The sequence below is a fragment of the Diadema antillarum genome, unplaced genomic scaffold (assembly GCF_040938485.1).
Source record: "Diadema antillarum isolate AM-2024a unplaced genomic scaffold, OU_Dant_1.0 scf00000039, whole genome shotgun sequence".
Taxonomy (NCBI): Eukaryota; Metazoa; Echinodermata; class Echinoidea; order Diadematoida; family Diadematidae; genus Diadema; species Diadema antillarum.
The window spans coordinates 2,239,030-2,260,335 of NW_027270928.1; the positions used below are offsets into that span (position 1 = coordinate 2,239,030).

Sequence of the window (21,306 nt, forward strand, 5' to 3'; positions counted from 1 at the left end):
TATGCACACCCTTCAGTTTGTCCTTCTTGGCTCATAATGGATGCTGGGTTAGGGCTCGAGAACATACCTAGTAGATAGAAGGCTTTCTTCTGGCGTTTCCTGTGGTAGAGACAGTGTTTTGTCAAGCAGGTGCCATGGTTGCCCTTTGCTTTTCACTGCAAGGCATGTTTGATATTTCACATCTTACAAATATCATGTTGGTAACTGTAGCTGGCATTCATCAAGAGCAGTAGCACATATTTCTTACACCTTGCATTATGTCCATACTGTATTGTATGTATGAGCATGCCTTGTAAATGATGATTTTTTTTTTCTTAAACCTTCTTGTATTGTTAAATGAGGGATGTGTATCAATTTTTAATTCAATGGAGCAAAAGCTACAGAGCAGCAAACTAGAACAGGAGCAGTGAATGCACTGACAATCTTAAGTTAATGAGTTCAATTTTTAATCATGAAGATCAATTCACAGTACAATGAGGATTATTTAATCAAAAAAGAATTGACAATAAAAGATATGACATTTATTTTAGCTGGCCACAGTTTCACAGTTTCTCATGTAAGCATTTTGTGTGTGTGATATTTAGGCGTGACTTGTATAAACTCTTCAAAACAAATCTGCAGTGAATTTGATGAATTTGTTATTTCATTTTTGTGTGTTTATACAGGAAGGTATTAGGTTATCATTAAGCTTGTTTGTCTGCTCTTGTAGCAATAGATTTTGCAGTTTCTACTGTAATATTTAAGATACATACCTTAGAATACACTTTCAGACTTCTTCTTTTTTTTTTAGATAGATACAAACAGAGAGGGAAGAAGGGAGCGAGAGAGAATTTTGCTTTCATGGACATTAGCTGTATTCACACCAGCACAATTCTGTCCTCTCTCTAGCGCTTTACTGACTTCGCTCCTACATCAATATTCCAAGAACGAGTAAAGGGTTGAATTTTGATACGGAAACACTATACGCAGGAGGGGGTATCTCAGCAGGAAAGTCAATACAGTAGATAGACCCCCTTTCTCATACGTGTGCTGGATCTGAAGCAACCGTATATGGAGTGGTCAGCAATGACAATGGGGATGTAGGGGTGACTTGTTTAATTTACTTCCTTATTTTGAATGTGAAAACCCCCCTTAAAGACAGCTAAATGTGCAGTTGGTGTGAAGGTGAGCAGCTTGTGCATGGCAGAGCAACAAGTAGGTCAGTGAGGAGCTGAACAAGAGGTGAGAAATGCCGTACTTAGATTCTTGCCTGGATTCTCAGCCTGCGTGAGCAACATCCCGGTATGTGTAATGCGATTGCACCTTCATGCCATGATGCTCAAAGCAGACTGTCTTCGACTATTAATGTGAATATCAGTGCTAAAGTGCCTCGGCGCGGCCGTGTTTTACTCTCCAGCGGCTGCAGGGACTCCGATATTAGGGGAATGCATGATTGTGGTGGATTTTTCTGACTAGCACGCCGACATCAGTGGAATCAGCGAGATTGCGTTATGATTAGTAGCGGGTCTGTAACTCGGCATGCCTCGTGTGGGAGGCTATGAAGTCAGCCTGGGTGAGAGAGAAAAAAAAGGCCTTTCAGTGAGCTGAAAATCAGCTGTGCTCATGAACATCATATCAACAGAGCTGTGGGAGGCAAGATATTGAGAGCAGGGGAGTCTGCTTGCTTCATCCACAAGTATCTCTCGTTCTCCTTGATGAATTTCGACAATAAATTGTCGCTGAATGTTCGTGACAGGTGCACATCGCCCGATTTGTCAATTCCACGAGAGAGCATCACATGTCTGTAAAGGGAATAATCAGGAGGGACGAAACACTTTATCACAAATCACTTTTCTGAGAGAGTGGACTTTCTTTTAGAGCACCATAACGATGGCTTCACCTATGATGAGGACACGTAGCAAGACGAATGCGATGTTGCAGCCGACGTCGGGCCTCAAGACCTCAGCGTCGTCTGGATCCATCAAGACAATGAAGTCTCTCAAACCTCGCACACCAAAAACGAGGTAAACAGAATCAATTTTCAGCAGTGCAGAAAAGGTGGAAGAGTCTTATAAAGATCTAATATATTGTGCTTTTAGTCAGCAGACCCCTGTACTGGTCTCATGATTGTGTCTGTCAAATTTCTATGATGTCACATACTGTGTTAGATTCATTCTATTTTCTTCTTAATTCATGATGATATATATTTGTACATATATGTAATTGATACAAGTTTTGTTCTAGTTTATGCGATATGAACAGATGCTCCGGCAAGATATAACATTTTGGACATATCTGCAAAGTTACTGTACAGTCAATGCGCGGAAAGAATGAAACACTGACATATTTGGCATACGCAAAGTGTATTTTATCGTTTTTGTGTTTATCAAGAAATTATTTAATGCACAGTATTCAAGCCTCAAAATGTCATGTGTTCCTATGGGTATTTTTGTATTTAGTTGTGACTGCTCTGATCACATTCTCAGAAGACACAGTATGCAAACCTTTCATATCAAATCTTTATCTATGTCACCTGAACAATGTACATGTAATTCAATTACATCAATACTCGCCCTTTCAATCAAAGGGGTAAGAGATGCAGGGTCCTATCTGTAGCAAGATATAAGCTAATGACCATGAAATTTTGAAGATTTGTTACAGACCAGATTTACAATGGATTAAAGTATACATACCTTTGATATCAGCTACACTTTTGCAGATTTTGTAAGAGTAGGAAGGAACAACAATCGTGAAAGCAAATATGGCAGTTTCAGTCATATCAGCTATAGATTAAGAATAATATTTCCAAAATATTCTGTTCCAAGTTCAGTGGGAATCCATGACACAAACAAAGAATATTTAAGATGATAAACAAACCCTTTAATTTTTTATTGTATTTACATTTTGTAGGTCATTAACAATAATAATAAAGGATATTTATATTGCGCAGCTACTATAATAATATACTCGACTGCGCATATACTCTACTGATGACATCCTCAATGAGACAGAGAGAGAAAAAAAAGAGATCGAATGCATTGTCATTGATTGGAGAGAAAAATTCATAGGCAAAATCGGGGAATATTGATCACCATGGACTTTCATAAGCAATAAGATGGAGTAGTGTTGATCAATCAGTCTTCCTGTTTTCATTGGTGGTCGAGAGCAGAGATTAGATTCCTCCAGTTATTGTGGCCAGCGGTAAGAAATATCAGAACCACAAACTGATTAAATTCCAGGCTCTTCAAACATTTACCCACTTTCTAATTGCTCTAGTAAACAGCATTGTCTGCCCAAGATTATGACTGAACACTTTGGGTTTGTTAGGGGGGGGGGGGGGGGGGAGGTTCCCGCCAAAGTAGTGTCTCATCGAAGTTGACATGGTCATTTGGGTCATTCATCTTGCTGTGATTTAATCAATAAGTCATCACTCAGGGTTGGGCAGGGAGAAATTGCCATGGAGGAACTGTCCTGTCGGTGACGGCAGGTGATGATGTCCCCAATCAACAAATTGATGACATCCTGAATGAGACAGAGAGAGAAAAAAAAAGATCGAATCTTTGTCAAACCACTGCACTGCTTGCTGAGACTTTCCTTGTAATTGCACATTAGGAGAAAACGCATCTGACCGGGGGAGGGAAATTGGACAACCGTGTCCATGAATAAGTTATACAGGCAGTGCCCAGGCCATCAGAGTTTCTTCGATCAGAATTCGTTTAAGGAGGTGTTGCAGGGTAACCAATGGGTCACCAGGGAGAGAGAGTTCCTGTTTACCTTGTCCTGGGCTGCGTGACACCTTAGTAAGGGGGGGGGGGGTGGGAGGAGACAGGTAACATGCAGGAAAGTGGCAGTGGATATTGATTCTTATCAACCAGTACAAGATATTTCATGGTATGTGGAAATGTCTCACTGCTAAATCAATGCATTCAGAATATTGTACTGCCAATGAAGAGGTTACACAGCAAAAAGATCTCCATGCCTTTTGTTCTGACTTAGCTCAATACATAAACATAAAAGTTATAAGTCATTTGCTTTTAAGAACTGGGTGCAGAATGAGAATTCATTACTTCTAAAAAGCAGTCAAAATATATTTGGTAGTACTCCACCATGTGTATGTTGTTTGTATACAGACCATTCTGCCATTCAGACAGGCAATATGACATGCATACATGCAACTGCATGAGGTGACCTTTAATTTTGAAACAGTTCGTATTTCACCACACAGCGACATTATGTCACCAAGCCAAGGGAACTTTCTGTGAAGAACACACCTGCTGCATCATGAGCTTTCATTGTAAGGTTTGAAGCCGTGTCTTTTACCAGATTACAAAAAAAATCAAGCGCAATTCAGAGTGTTGTATCCACCTGATACATGGCATTGCTGACAGGAAATTCAAGGAAAACTGATTTTGATGAAATTAGATGCAAGCTAAATCTTTGTGGAACTCTGTTTGGTTGGCTAGGTGCCATGAAAGATACATGATTGTTGCCTACATGTTTCATCATCACTGCAAATTCCTATGAGGAGAAGAAGGAGAGAGGAAGCTATGGGGAGCCATGCATGCAGTGAAAACAAATCTGACATGACTGAAATATGCATAAATTTCCTCTTCTGCTGTCAGAACCTGTCTACTGTGTGAGGCATCTCCCTCCATCTCATTTTGACCTTCTGCCACTTAGAGAGTAGATATGCAAATGCTGCATTTGAGAGTGCCTTGAGTTGAGGTTAATGCCCCTGTACATTAATGTTCCTTTGTGTCTGTGCACACTTGTCATTATAAGACTCTGCCATAGAGACATTTGTCTAAGCATCGTGATTGAAGCTACTGTAACAACCAAGTTGAGGTTCATGCACTCTACCTGTTCATAACCAGTTGTTTGTAGACAGCCTGCTAAAATTTGTGAATTTACTTAGGAAAAAAAAAAAGAATCCTTCAGAGCCAGGATGGTCAATGCATTGATACGAATTCATGTGGCGTCTATTTTGTACTACCCCTTCAACAAGATATGATATGAGTCATGAATGATAATAGTAATAATAGATATTTCTAATGCGCACTTTCTGACAGTATGTCACTCAAGGGGCTACAATAATTGATATATTATAATCACTCAACAGTATAATTCAAATCTACAATATCTACAGTATTCTTAATTGGCCATTGAGGACGGTTTGATTTTGCTACAACATGCATTTCCCATAGGTGCTTGCCCAAGTATACTCTGGACTCGTCCTCAGTGGGTTAGTTAAAGGACAAGTTCACCTTCATAAACATAAGGATTGAGAAAATGCAACAATATTAGTAGAACACATCAGTGAAAGTTTGAGGAAAATTGGACAATCGATGCAAAAGTTATGAATTTTTTAAATTTTTGTGTTGGAACCGCTGGATGAGGAGACTACTACAGCTTGTGAGTCATATGCGTACAACAGTATAAAGAAAATGTAAAAGAAAATTCAACATATTTTCACTTTTTTCGCATAATAAAAGAGCACTTGACTTGCCTCTTTCTAAAGGCAGGGGGGATAATATTACCCATAACATTTGTCGGTAACGAGTCAGGGGAATGTGTACTTTTTTCAAAAGATGGAATTTTGTGAAATTCTCTTTATATTTTCCTTATATTGTTGTACGCATGTGACATCTAAGTTATTCACACACTGCAGTAGTCTCCTCATCCAGCGGGTACTGCACAAAAACTTCAAAAATTCATAACTTTTGAACGGATTGTCTGATTTTCCTCAAACTTTCAATGGTGTGTTCTACCAATATTGCTACATTCTCTCAATCCTTATGTTTATGAAGGTGAACTTGTCCTTTAATGAATAAACTATGGAATGGTCTCCAAATGGGTACAAATTACTATCTGCCTGAGGTATCATACCATTATGCATGGCATATCACAGTTAGAGAAAAGACAGGTAACATCAAAAGGATGTAGCACCTTTGTGTGTGTCTGTTATTGTTACTTCAGACCACATAAAAAAGAAATCATATTAAAGTATGTCATGTAAATCTTGTCTTGACAAAAGGGTAAGATGCTTGTTTGCAAATACTTTTCCACATTCATTTCATATTACATTTCATATTACATTTCAACAAAAGTAATATATAAATGACACAGTAATCAGATGATAAACATACAAATGAAACAATATCCAGAGAGATATTCAATGCAGATCGTTGTTTGATAAGTTGAATACAATTCAGATCAGTGTAGACGATGAAAGCATCATAAGCAATTGCTTGAAGCAAGAGTATCCAAAAAAGTACATGCATATGGGTGTGGTGGATTCAGTGAGTGAATAATCCCTGGCATCAGGTGTGGGAAAATGTGTCAAGTACTCATGCAAAGAAGTCTAGGATTAGACTGTTTCCTTGTTGGTTAATGAATGGATGATATTCAAGAGACTCTGCTTGTGTTTTATAACCAATCCCTGATTAACCCGTTGAGGACGAGTCCCGAGTATACTCAGGCAGGTGTCTATGGGAAATGTGTGATGTAGCAAAATTAGTCTGTCCTAAACAGGTTAAGGACTAATAAGCTACAAAATATGAGCTGTATGACAGAGATCAGTACTGAAAGAAAGTAGAGACTGCTCTCACGTTCTGCTCAAGGAAAAAAACAACATGAATTTTGGTGTTTTAAAGTATTTTGAGTATGATGACTCACACCAAGCCATTTTGTTTTTTCTTTGTTTTGTTAGTTGTTCTTTTGTGTGTGTGTGTGTGTGTGTGTGTGTGTGTGTGTGTGTGTGTGTGTGTGTGTGTGTGTGTCATTCTGGATACAAAGAACATGTTCATATCTTCATTGGATATGTGGTTGTCAGAAAATGAGAGTTGCTTAGGATACTTGTGGCAGGGGACATTTCTGTTTGGTTTAAAGGGTTCCACAAACTTTTGCATATGGTTGCACACAGTCTGGTGCAACAATCAAATTCAAAATTAAGATACCGTACACCATGTTGTACTTAAGGGATGTTTTGTAGCCATCTGTTTCACATCTTCCGATGTGTATTTGAAAGCTGTACTCTTAAAATGTGAAGTGTTTAGTTGCATATCAATATGATTTGTTGGAGTCATATTTTGGATAGAAATAATGACACTCGGTATCTTGCTATGACAGGGGCTGCATCCTGTACAAAGAATATGATGTACACGTAGCCAAAGAAGAGAAAATAGAGAAAAGGAATGATAGAAACTTTAGATACACAAGCAAATCTTGAAAATATAATTAGCTTACATCTTGTAATGCTTTGCTGTTATTCTTTTTGTAATCAGCTAAAGGAGCATTAGGTAGGCCTACCTTACAAATAGGCAATAAAAAGCTGTGTGTTATGAATATAATGTGTGTGCTGACAATAAAGAAAGATTAAGATTACATGAAAATGAGTAATGCAAAAAAATATTATGCAATCATATGGTTTTGTGCAATCTTCTTACATGTTTCTCTTTTGTGCATTCTGAAATCAATTTGCCTTGAGCCCGGTACTGATCTCCTGTGATTTGATGGATTGCATTCAAGCTCTACATAGAGGCATGTTTGCTGAGCGCTATTCATCCAAACATCCTCGGCTCCAGGAAGAAAATGCAGCCCGAAGCGAGCAAAAATTCTACATTTATGGATCTGCAGAGCAGGTCATTTGATTCCCCCATTTATTATCCCACGTCCGTAGTCCGATTGGGTATCACCAGCCACGCTGGTGTGCTGTGCTTGTGATATGAGGATTTGCTGAAGCCTTGTGCACAGCAGATAGATGTCCAAAGCATCATAAGACACTTTTCAAGTCTCTAGAATTTTGTCAGTGGAGCAGTTATAATGTGACTGAAGGATTCGTTCTGTGTGTCTCGTGTTATATTATTCATTAGAAAAAAATATATATAATTTACTTGCAGTTATATGCTGACAAGGAGAGACCGCTGCATGGATTTGCAAGAGTGATACACATATAATATTTCTGGTTTGCTGTTCTGCCTAAGTCACAGGTACATTTGTGAGTATATTCATGAACAGAAAGAATTCAAACAGTTTTGACATTTCACATTTGTGATACTTTATTTTGTATTAATATATATATATATGCACACACTGCAGTATATCATGTTACTTATGTTATTTTCATTGTGAAGCATTAAGGCACATGTTGAAAATGTTAAGGCACGTGATGAAAATTGGAAAGAAAGAAGAGAGAACACACAGGCACCTCATGTAAGTCGATGAAAAACATCGACTCTCCACGTCAGTGCAGTGCCATGAAAAATATTCCAAGATTTTAAGATGAAAGCGTGGAAGTTTTGCGCCAGAAGTTTTGAAAGTCATGAAAGAGCATATGAAATTGGAAAAAGAGTCGTGAAATCCATCTGTTGATATCGACTCTGCGCACATTGAAGGGAAATCACCTCTGGGATATAATAGGCCAATCAATAATGGGGATAGAAAGGGTGCATTACATGGTATTCATTTCACAGGTGGCCCTATCGGTTTTGTATGCTAATAGCTTTGATAGGCCCTCATGGGGGATCTGTAGATCTTGAAATTAGATTTTTTTTTTTCCTTCTCGTAATGCCAAATGTCCTCTGAGAATTTCTGCAAGATGATCAATACTTATTTCTGTTGAGCAAATATCACCCATGGCTGAAACTATGTGCGAAGCATGTCAATACAGTGAGTCCTTTTTACCTCTACATGCATGATCCATCCATTCTTATGGCATTGGCAAAGCTACTTTTCCATTCACCTACTAAAAAAACAAAAAAAAAACAAAACAAAACAAAAAAAACCAGAGAGGAAGACAGACGACAACATGTAGGTGAATAGATACTTGGCTCATTGACATCTTGTAGACACTGCCTTAGAATTAAAGACACACAATGAATAGTGATGACAGGTTCCTAAGATACTACTTTGAAACTTCAGCTTTAGAAAATAATATGTAGCAAAAGGATGTGATGCACTAGCATCAGTATATAATACGCATTGACTGTGAAAAGGGGCGAGAAGCGAACGAAATGAGAGAATGTATGTATATGTGAGTGTGTGTGTGTGTGTGTGTGAGAGAGGTGTCAGTGGATTATTACACAGGAAGAAATGTATGAATGTCATATAAAATGCATTTTATTCAAATATTGGGTGTCTTGCCGTGAGCGGGTAGAGGAGCCAGAATGATTGGCATGGAGAAGATTGAGTCTCTTGCTGCCCCTCATGCTTCCCCTGAACCCCTCTCCTTCCTTTGCCTCTAGTCTACCAGGACTAGACCCTAAACATTTCTTTCTCCCAAATGGTTCCTTCAAATACGGAAATTCAGCGAATTTATGCACCAGAAAGTAGTCCACGATTGAGCAGCTAACAATCAACATATCTGTAGGGATTTTAGTGAATTCACGCAAGTCGATTGTGAGATATTTGACATGCTGCACCCATGGTGAATAATGACTCATAGCGCATTTGAGATATTTGCAGAGCTTCTACACAGGAAAGTATTCAACGAAGCAAAGGTTTACTCAAGTATGGTTTTCTTGTTTGTGTATGATCTGTGAATAGTAGAGGGTGAACAGGGAAAGAGGCAGCTTGATATATCACCTGTCATCACAAAAATACTGATAACATCGCCAACTGTCAATTGTCTAATTGTAGAGGGTTTTTTCCCCATTTTTCCAGACTGTAAGCTGTCAAATTGTGCATCATTAGTTCCACTTTATTCAGAACGGGAACCCACCCCCCCCCCCCAAAAAAAGGATGAACCATGGTCGCCCGGGAAAAAAAAAGTGGTTTCTGACGAAGGAAGCTCGAAGGTCTAGATGCTGTCATACATGAGGGACTGTACAGTACTGGTTGAGGTAGGGGTTCATGTTTTGAACATTCCTATGTGAGATAAGGAAAAGCCTCTTATGAAATATCAAAGAGCATGTAATTCTAAGAAGGGTTCAACGTTTATTTGATGAAAATTGGTTTTCAAATGGCTGAGATATCTAAAAAAGTGATAATAATAAAAGGCGACATGCCCAAACTTTATTAGTATCTCTTTGTTTCACCTTGTTTTTGGATATCTCAGCCATTTCAAAACCAATTTTCATCGAATAAACTTTTGATACCCCTTAGAACTGCGTGCTCTTTGACATCTCATAGAGTGGTTTCTGAATATCTCACAAAATGTTAAAAGCTAAATCTTCACCTCGACCAGAACTGTACACACCCTTTAAGCATTCAAATGCAGTAGGTCAGTTTTAAACACCATTGCAAGCAAAGATTTAAAAGTGAAGGGAAAAAATAGTTTTGTATGAGAACTATTTCATCATGAATGGTATATCATACATGTGTTTATTACACAGTTTTCTTCTGTTCATGAAGCTGTGTTCAAACATTATGTCCTGGTCCTGCTGCATAAAGTTGAGATCAAACTTAAGTCAGAAAATCAAGCATAAGTCTCGGAATACTCAATCCTAATTGGCTGATATCCGATTTACGTTTAATTTTCTGACTTATGTTTGATTGCATGTGTTTGTGCTACAGGGCCCAGGATACTTTTCAATCAGAGTCATGGAAAACTGCTCTTCATCAGATCAAAGTGAAAGTCGTGACCTTTCATGAATAAAGAAATTGAGCAAAGTTGTGAAAGTAACATCACAATGATGTGACCTTTCTTCTGCTTTTCAGTTCTCACAGGACGTCATGTTTGTTGACTTTTTGACCTTCAATGTGAGGATAGCTGTCTGATTTTATTCCCATTTCAAATCCACTTTTGCTTTCAGGCATGTTTGTGTCATCGAGAATCTATTCAAAATTTGTTTTATTTTGGGAACAAATTTGGCCATGGAACTGACACTCCTTTCTGCTTGGCCGACATGTTTGCATGTCGTGTTGTTGACTCTGGCAGAATTGTTGAATAATTGACTAGCATTATGTGCTGCCAACACCCGTGTAGCACTCAGTGTCCTGCATAGTGTTATAGAGATTCTTGCCATCGTATCATGAGTTTGAAGAATGATGATAACAGCTGGTAGAGGATTATGTATTTGCATGCTCATGAGTACTGCTCCCTGCGACATGCAAAAACTTTTCCCCCCATGTTATTAGTTGGCACCAAAGCAGTGCCACTGACCTGCTCCACGAGCCATGTGCCTCAAATTTGAGCATCTTCCTTCAAGTGTGTGTCAGGGAATGCATCACTCCGGGCCTAGTCTTCTTCACCCAGACTCTCTTGCTTCATTTGATGTTCTCCGCACCTCTGGTATGATGGATTGGTGTTGTCATTGAATCGCATGGAGCTGTTTGCATATTTTCTAGCACTAGTCCAGTTCCCTTTCCATTCAATAGTGGCTATTCCCATGATCTCATTGTGGTTGTTTTACAATGCCCTTTTAGGTGTACACTGCATGACTTGCTGAAATGTTGCATCCAAATTTGTAAAGAAAAATGTTAAATACATTGAATTCCAAATCTGTTTGAATGAGTGATTCATTCAATACGTCTTGCACGTGTGTGTATAATTCAAGATGATAACCAGAACAACTACTAAAGATCATGTTTTCTTGTTAAAATTGTCTAATTCTATACGTTGTTGTAATAGAATGGTTATCTTGATACTGAGATGTCTTTCATTTCATTTCATCATTTTTCAGAAAGCTGCTTTGAAAACTCCTTTTTGCATCATTGTGTATAGCCAATTTTCAGTTAACATAGTATTGCCAAGGAAGCTGATTGGCCGATGATAGCAGTTAACTTATTCCTGACAGTCACTCTTGCTGCATGCAGAACTTAAGTCTGAATCCCTCTGAGAAATCTCAAGTGTGTTGTTGACAAAGGGACATCCAATTACTGCATCATCTATACTGCATCTCTCTGTGCCCACCCCCATCACCCCAACATCCTATCTCCCTTAGGTCACAAGAGGGCTCTATTACCCCAAAATGGAGGTGAGACAATAATGACATTACCTGGATCTGTTTGGATCTGTTTGTCATTGCATTCACTGATGGCAGCCAAAAACTTAGTTCCTCATTACAAGTGGCAATACAGCTTAAAATCTGATGCAGATATGTGGATAACACAGTTCTGATTCTTGAGTGTCTTCTGTTCTTGCTCAGCCATTATTCCTGGTTATTTTAATATCATTGGTATTCATGTAAAAATCAGTAGTGCATGCATTACGAGTAGAATTAATCAGAGACCTGAATAAATTGAACAGTGACCTAAATAATGTAGCCATGTATAAAGTCTTATCTGAAACCTCACTGTTTTGATGTACCATATTGAAATCATACACTACATAATTTGATTTATGTCTTGCCTGTGCTCTATCTCTTGAGGTATTTCCTCAATTTCTCTTCATTCTCCTGTCATGTGGGACATTTTATTGGAGACATCTTTGTTATTTGTCTGCATGATAATGTTGTTATTTTTTCATCACTTGACCGAGAACCACAAGCAAAGAATACAATATTTGGTGACTCTCAATGCTTATAAAAGTGAAGATCAAGACCTCTACATTTACTTTCCAATTAAACAATGTTTTCATGGAAATGTTGCCAATATTTCCCTCTCAGTATCAAAACAAAATATTCCTACATTGATGTCTCAATGCCAACCATGGCGGAAATTTGCCTTGTCTTCGTCTACTGCTGTTGGTTTTGTAGTTTCTCATCAGGGCAAAGCCTCATGTACATGTATCCTTTCTGTTTGTGTGAACTCGTGTCAACTGCACTGACTCATAGAATGCCGACATTATTGCTTTCCCCACAGACTGGCCTGTGTCTGCAAGGAACAATTTATGAGCTACTTTGCTTGAGAGGAGATGCTTGTAGAATGCAGTCGGTAGATTAGGACACCCTTTCCCATGGATTCCCTCTCCCCGTCTTCTCCTCATTTTTTTTTCTCTCCCTCTCCCTCTCCTCTTCTCTTCTCTCTGTCTCTTCATCTTCTTTCTCACCCTTTCTTTTCGTTCCTCATCTTCCCTATCTATCCATATTGATGGCCTGGTCAATTTATACTGTTTATATAAAGAAGTAGGCTTGTTTCACTTTCTGTTTTTTTATACACACTTCTCATTTTGAATCACATCCTAAATGTCTGATCAGAAGGGTGCAAACATTAAATCAAGATTGTGTGTATATCATGGTCAAGATGATGTGACCACTTTTGACCATCCTCTTTGGGCTGTAAAATTTGAGATGGTTGCAGATATCATCCTATGATATATGATGTACTTCTGTGCATGTATATGCTCCTACTTTCGATATAAAGGTACTTGTGTCGCTGTTGTTGTGCTCCTGTGTGGAAATGCAAGTTCAGCAGATCTCTACATCACTGTTAATACAATTCATATTTCCTCTGCATCAATCTTAACACAATTCATATTTCTCTGGAGCATTAGGTAATTGCTGGTACTCAGCATCGTTATAAGCAAGCCCTATAAAGTGATGTGAGCAAATTTCCACTTCTTGCGCGACAATTCATCTTATCACATTTTTTCCCTTTCTGTCTCAGAACCCAAATAAAATTGGTGAAATTTACTCAAGGTGCATCTCTTTTCTATTCTGCATTATGCTGTATGTTCATTCACTGGGAATATCATGAGATTAATTCTCCCTTGTGGTCATTCCACTTCTGTAAAATGAAACTGTCTCTTGGCACAAAGCTTTGTATCAAAACATGCAAGGAACTGAGTTTGAAATGATGAGACTTCTATGACTCCAGACTGGTTCAGACATTCGTCTGTATCAGGTGTCGTCATCACATTGGTGTTTCAAAGTTTCATGTGCTTTTAGCTTACTGCAAACACACACCAAAAAGCACTTTTAGTATCATATTTCTTTTCTTCTTTATTTGCATGTTTGTGAGTGTGTGGCATAAGTTAACTTTCAGTTTTCATTCTTGTGATGATAAAGGTGGAAGCTATGTCTGGAATTAATAGTTTTCAAAATTTCTTCTAGAAATTTTTTATAGGCTATCAAGTTACCACTGATCAGATCTGGGCAAGTAATATCATATGGTTGTAACTTTCTGATTAAATTGCTTTTTAACGCAAAGAATTGATTTATCCAGAAATCAGAAGGACATGCAGGTTAGTCTGCCTACTCTCTAAATTCCTTTGATTGAGATGAGATGAGGGACAGATCCAAAATTAGATTGAAAATCTCAATCTGATACATTTAGAAGGTAATCTAATTTTTAAGTCTAATTTTGGATTTGTCCCTAACCACAATCTCATAAATTGATTTCTAATCCAAGGAAGTTAGCGAGATGATATGGGAATGAAGCAATGAGATGTTTATCACTTTTATTGATGAATTAGTTTGGCGTGATTGCCTGATGATTCACTAGGTGTAAAGATTCTGATATGTTTACTTTGTCAACATGCATAACTGTAATATAATGCGTCGAGAGGAAAATTAAAATGTCTTCCCCTCTGAGTGGGTTTCATAAGCTGACCTGCAAGCTTGTATACATGTAGCTAGTTTAATCACGCAGAGGTCTTCAAGCAAATTTCTATTTTGCATGTCATTTTGGTAGTTTTTCATGCCAGCCTTTTTTCCCACCATTGTAATCCATGTTGCACTTTAGCATTTTGTTTGTATGGTGGCCTCCTTCTCCGGCTTGTTGACATTTCCCGTCCCTACCAGCAAGTTGGTTTGACTTTTCAGCTATTCTGGGTCATGCAGAAGTATTATCATGCTTTCCAAAACATGTCCTTGTGGGTTTTGTTGTCATTGTTGTTTATATATGAATTGGACTATAATTTTTCTATTGTATATGTTTTATTTGGTTCTGAAATACATTGCACTGAACTGTTTGGAGGTCCTTTAATTCACGTCATGCTCCTCAAACAGCAAAAAAAGAAAAAAGAATCTTTCATGTATCCTTGTCTCACAAAGATGATAATCTTGGTCATAATTTGACATCAACACAATCAGTAAATATCAAGAGGCTATCATTCTGTTTAATCGTTTTGTGTACAAGGAAATAAAGAGTAATTTGTGTGTCATTGAATGATATTTACATGTACCTCATTAGTAACAACATTCTAAAATTCCTAGAAATGTTGTGCAGGGTAGCATTGTTTTATGAAAAAGGCATAACATATTTATCCCCAGTTCTGCTCTGGTGCTTTTCCTATGAAACGTCAGTCATCCAACTATTTCTAAGACTGGTGCAGAAGACTAATGAAGGCATTGTAAACAATCACACACTAGTACACATGTATAGACCTGTGAATGATACTCTTGCAGAATCTAGATCATCATGACGGGAACTCTCCAATGATAGTTCTTTACAAGGAAGAGAAAATATTATATTACTCTTTTCTCTCTCTACCTCTGTCTCTGGAGAGAGTGTGTGTAATACAAAGGAAAATTGTGGGGAAAGGGAAAGACAAATCTTACAACACAAGATACAGTAAACAGATTAGCAGAAAAGATCAAATCTTTGAATTTAAGAAAGGCTGATAGAAGCATATCTACAGTATATCACTACATTTATACCATATACTTGTGTACACATAGATAGATGGATAGACTAATAGATAAACAGATAGATACACATGTAAAAAGAAAGATAAATGTGTAGATATAGATAAAGATGTAGATGTGATGAATAAAAATCCATAGTGCCACCATGTCTTTAGTAATTAAGGAATCTTCTTCCAGTAAAGGTCTTCTTAAAGTGAAGTGAGAATGCATTCACATCAGGTATCCTCACTCCATTCCAATCCCATGTTGGATGCATAAAATTTGATTTCACTCTCCTCCTGGTGAGCCGGATGCTCGGACTCTCCCTCTCTCTCTCTCTCTGTACTCTTAGACAACAATTGAAGCAGCCATGCCTGAAAACTACCCCTTACTGCTAGTGTGCATTTCCTTTCCTTCCTCCTATCAAATACCGTTTTTACACCAGTCGAGAAATGTGATTGCAATGCTGAATTACAATTATGATTACAATTACGATGATAATTATCGCCTGTAACTGTGACCAAGGATGGCTTCTTCGAGAATTCTTGTAGTTTTGAATTTCATAGAGAGGAGAGGAGGTGTGGCTTCTTTCAGAGTTCTCATCAATCTTTCTTGAGCAGTAAGTAGCTAGCATGCATTTTGACTGCAGTGCGAGCATTTGAGGAGTGCAGTGTTTCAGCGGAAATGGTTGTAAGGTCACTGTAAGCTCCGCCCCAAAACACCATTAGGGGGTTAATCTGTAAACACAACTTTTTTGTTCCTTAATTCTTGAAAATCGTAATTGGAAAACACCTCCGGAACATCATTTGAATCGCGATTGGAATTATGATTCAAATTACATTGCGCGATTCCAGTTTGCACACACATGGCCAAAATGCATCATGTGAATCATGATTCTAGTGATGCCTCGTTAGAATCATGATTCAAAACATGCACTCTCAGTATGTGTGAAAACAGCCCAAGTCTTCCCATCCCATCCCGTTTCCCACCTCAGCAGACATAATGCAAACTTTTCGCGGTCCCACTTACCTCTCCCCTCGCCTGTGGATAATGCAGTGAGGGAAGGCATCGGCGGCAGTGCGCGCATTTTCCTCTTGACATTTAGTGCAAGAGGCTGTTGAAATGAGAACACCAAGGCGTGTTGGCCTGTAATACATACCACCTTCACTGTATCTGATCAAATGTGCATCAAGGAGTTAAAAAACAACAAAAACAACTACATCTTGAACATCTGATGAATCCCCCCCCCCCTTGTTTTTTTTTTTGGGGGGGGGAGGGGGAGGTGATCAGATTTTCATGCACTAATTTATTGCTGTGATACCTGTGCTCTCTTTATTTTTTGCTTGCCACAGTGGTGTGTGAGAAACTTCTTTCGTCTGAAATATAGATGCCGATTGGTATAGGACATTGACTTCTAATGATGTTGAAAAAGATTGGGAAAGACTGTTATTAGTGGTAGCAAATTAAAGAATCTTCAAGGATTTGTGAGTTAGAATAGTATATGTTATTTTTAAGCATGCTGTCATGTTGAAATCACAACCAAATACCTGTCTAGAGTTTGTCTCATTTATTAAAGTGTGTCATGTATCTGGTAATAGGTGTGGCAAAATTATGGGAACTATGAAACATCATCTTTACTACAAAAGATGAATCAAGACTGAATGAGAAAGGAAAAAGAATCTCAAAGCATTTGATTGCAGGTTTTGATTATAGTGCTCTTATACTCGTACAGGAGTGATTACTAAGCCTTTTTCTGAAGGGAGTTTTTTTTTTTTTTTATATTCATGACAAATACATCTAATAGTGTCTCAAGTACAATTCAGAAATAGGCCAGGATCTGCACTTGGAGAGAGAAGTAGTGTATCATGATATCCAGCTTCTCTACTTTTCCTTCTTTTTATTTTCTTGTAGTAGGAGGACCTCGGGCAAGATGTGATAGAGAGAATATGACATTCCATCAGTGGATTGGTAAAGGCTTGCCATGCACTGCAGTGAGAACTGAGATTGATTGGTTGCAAGGCGATCCCTTGTCTTGTGAAGGAGGTGGTAGTAAAAACCACTTGGGGGAAAAATGAAAGGCAAGTTTTCTGTGACCAGATTGAGGGTGGCTTGTTTACACTTTCTTGGGATGCACTTGACATTTTGTGTGGGGTGTAAGGAAGAAATGAAATGAGGATGAACAGGACAGAGCAGAGAGAGAATGAAAGAAAGATATCAGAGAGATGGAGAAAGAGAATACAGTCTGGCAAACTGAAGAGATATGAAGGAGGAAATATGATACACATCATTGATGTAACTTTTTTTAAGGCTTCACATAAGTTTTCTTGAAACATGAGAACAGAAAGATACGAATGCTCATAGCAATAGACAAAGGCACTCACAAATTCATAGTTGTGATTTCATACAAATATTTTCATCTCAACCATTTCCTGCTCTTTTTCTGGGATTGGTCTTTACATTCCCCTCCCCCCCCCCCCCATAACTTAATGGAGGAAATATGTACGCAATATTCTCTTTAATAATCTGATATTACCAGCAGTCATATCATGTCAGGATGAATGAAACAGATGTGACAGTTGACAACATTAGATTTATTGACGGAAATATGATTTCCTTTGTCTACTTACCGATATCAGTTTTCATCATGCAAAGTTCTGATTGACTCTCGGTATGTTGCCTTCTGCCATACACTCATGTTCTTAATACCCATCTCTGTTCAGGTAGGGCTGATATTAGTTCTGTCCGTTATTTTTCATCTGACTATATTAGGCGGATGTAATTTCCCTTCTGATCATATTGTCAGTATTTGAAGCTGAAGTCACATCTCTGGAGCATGGAAGTAGTAGGCGCTATGTCCTCATGGAAAATCATTGTTGGGGTGTAGGATAGAAAGTGGGTCATTTTAGTATATACCCACGATGTTGGTATTGATGTGAATATAAAGTACAGAAGGGAAGCTAGCCATATTTTGCTTTTAAGAAAATGTGTGAGGAATTTGAGATTTACAGTTGATCTTGAGGCAAAGTTTTGGCCAGAATCTGTTCCAAGAGATCATTAACATGACATGATGATTTGAGTATATTTTGTTTAAAATCAATATTCCAAACTGTAATGGGTGTTGATTCAGTAACCCATGTCTTTTACTGATCAGAACTGTCATATTATTGCCTTGTTACACAGTGAGTGCAGACCCTCTTTTTTTTAGATCAAACTCTGCATAAAAGAATCATAAAAAATAGGCAATATTTAATCAGTCCATTTAGTTCTCACAACAAAAAAGGCAATGGTGCTTAGACCTAATATGTTACTTAAAGGGATCGTATAGTTTCGGTTGAGACCTAATTTCAGATTTCTAACATTTTTTGGTGAGATAATGATAAACCTCTTATCAAATATGAAAGAGCATGTAATTCCATGAGGAATTCAATGTTTATTTGATGAAAATTGGTTTTAAAATGGTTGAGATATCCAAAACAGAGCGATTCTAATAAAGTGTGGTACCCGCACTTTTTTACGATTGCTTTGTCTTACTTTGTTTTTGGATGTTTCAGTCATTCCAAACCCGATTTTCATCAAATAAACTTTGAATTCCTCTTAGAATGGTATGCTCTGTACTATTTCATAAGTGTTTTTTTTTTTTGGTATCTCGCAAAAAGTTATAAGCCCAATTCTCATCTCCACCAATACTGTATCATCCCTTTAAGTTGTACTTGATTGAAAAGGCTACCTCCTATCAATTGGGTATGAAAAAAAGAAATGTAACGAATGACTACTTACCTTGATAAATGGAAATGCCAAACAAGAATGAAGCAGAATTTAGTTTAGGCAAACATATGTTATGGGGGTTTACCAAGGCAAACACATGTGGATGTGAGTAAATAATGAAATCTGTGATATGGAGGTCATATTTCGATTCATTTTCGTGCAAGACATGTTCTCCTCTTCATTGATCAAATTGTCTTATTGAAGCAATTTTTTTCCCTCTGTGGAATATAAATTTTTGAGTGGGAGGGATGGAAAGTATGTGAATTGAGAAAGAAAAAGGAAAAAGTCAGACCATGAAATCAGGCTAATGAATTCTGTTACTAGAAAAGACAACATACCAAAAGATGAGATGGAAAAAGAGGGAGAGAGAAAAGATTCATAGGTAGAGGAAAGATGGAGGGAAGAAAAAAGAAGAAGAGGAAGAGGGTGGAAGAGAGAGAGAGAGAGAGAGAGAGAATAGGGTACATGAATGTAAGTGGCCTGAATTAGATTTGACTTGAATGGATGTGTGTAGAGTAGTCAAAATTTGATAAGGGACCTGAAGACAGACAGAAACCGGAGTCAGTGGACCATCAAAACTACTTCATCGCGGCAGGTCTTACGAGTTGCATACTTGTGCTGCCCATTTGTATCAAGAGGGTCATAACTCCACAAATAAATTTTGTAATATCATCAAAAACAGTGATAAAGTGGTTTTTAGATTGCCATGTATCCTGAAACAGTTTGTAACCTCTGCTAATTGCTGTTTGTATCTGGATTGTATTTGTGTGGAAGTGTTGAGTCTACTTAGTTAATAATGATATGCAGTTGTTATGACCACTGTGATAATCAAATACTGTAAAAGTGGATATTTTCGCATGACTAATTTTTCACGCTTGGCCAGGTTAGAAGAGTTTCACGTGTTTTTAATTCCGCGGATTGAAGACAGCAACTACTGGAACATATGGCACGCAAAAATATTTGCGTGCTTTTATTTTCACGCTAGCTTCTGGTTGCGCGAAATGCATGAAAATTTCAACATCGCGAAAATTTCCACTTTTACAGCACATAGGTTTAGGTAATTGATGCGTAATTGATCTTTTGCAGCGGTACGAGGTAGAAAAGCTGCAAGTATCATTGAAGCCTTTCCCTCGTTTTTTTCCTGAATCAATACAAATTCTTGTTTAATGTATAGTATGGCAATTCAGGGACCAAAAACACAAAATGTTGAGCTAACACATTATAGCTCAGAGGAGCCTGGGTGCTTAAATGCTATCCCCTATGGAATAGGAATGCAGGAGACCTCATGTCTTTCACATAACCCCCAGCCTTGATCCTGCAGCGTTCAATGGCATGATCACCAACAACTGGTGCTCTTAGCTATGGATAGCCACGCACAAATGATCATTACAAATCACAGGGTCCACTCATGTAGATATTAATCTAGGATGTTCTGATGATCCGTTACGATTACATGTACAGCTGTTGCTTTTTTTTCCCCTAGAGATTGAATCTATTGTCAGTTTTTGCCATAATTTCATCAAAGCTATTTTTACCTTGCACTTAAGTAGCACACTAATTTGTTGTTTGTTTACATACAAAGACTACATATTATTATCATGCAAGTGCTAGCAAAAACTAGTAAGATTTTGACAAGTGGCAACCAAAAATGTGACTTTGGTGGGCATATGTGGCACATCCTCTGTAGTGATCGCAATGGATGAGAATTTGCAACTTTATACTGCTGAGTGCATCATTTTTTTTGGGGGGGGGGATCAATTTTGCTTTCAATTATTTTTGTTGTGTGTTTTTGTAGGGTCAATGATTAAAAAGAGTTAATTTCTCCTTGGAGCAGAAACTTCTCACTAGAATTTTTCTTTATGCAATCCCTACATACTCATTGCCACCCCATCACTTTTCTCCCCCACCCCTATACCCCACCCTCCTCACCACCTCTTTCCCCCACCCCACTCCCTTCTTGCTGCTGTTATAGTGCTACAGAATACAATCCCACACATTGTAAATTTGGTGTTGGCGTACTATGCAGGGTAATTAGATTAAATCTGGGAGACAACCCCTACTATTGTAATGGGTTGAACCAAGGCCATTTCCAGTCTAACAAAATATGGAAAATTCC

General features: G+C 38.0%; 1 protein-coding gene across 3 annotated transcripts in view; it reads left to right on the top strand.

Moving 5' to 3' along the window:
- Nucleotides 1–21,306, top strand: part of LOC139711089 (rap1 GTPase-activating protein 1-like) — a 295,166-nt gene that overhangs the window by 130,951 nt on the left and 142,909 nt on the right. The window contains exon 1 of one of the 3 annotated variants that reach the window (XM_071623016.1): nucleotides 1,850–2,003. The exons of the other annotated variants lie outside the window; for them this stretch is intronic. Coding sequence (XP_071479117.1) covers nucleotides 1,870–2,003 — 134 coding nt within the window. The 5' untranslated portion in view covers nucleotides 1,850–1,869. Of the gene's footprint in view, nucleotides 1–1,849; nucleotides 2,004–21,306 lie in introns of those variants that run through there. 3 annotated transcript variants of the gene reach the window in all.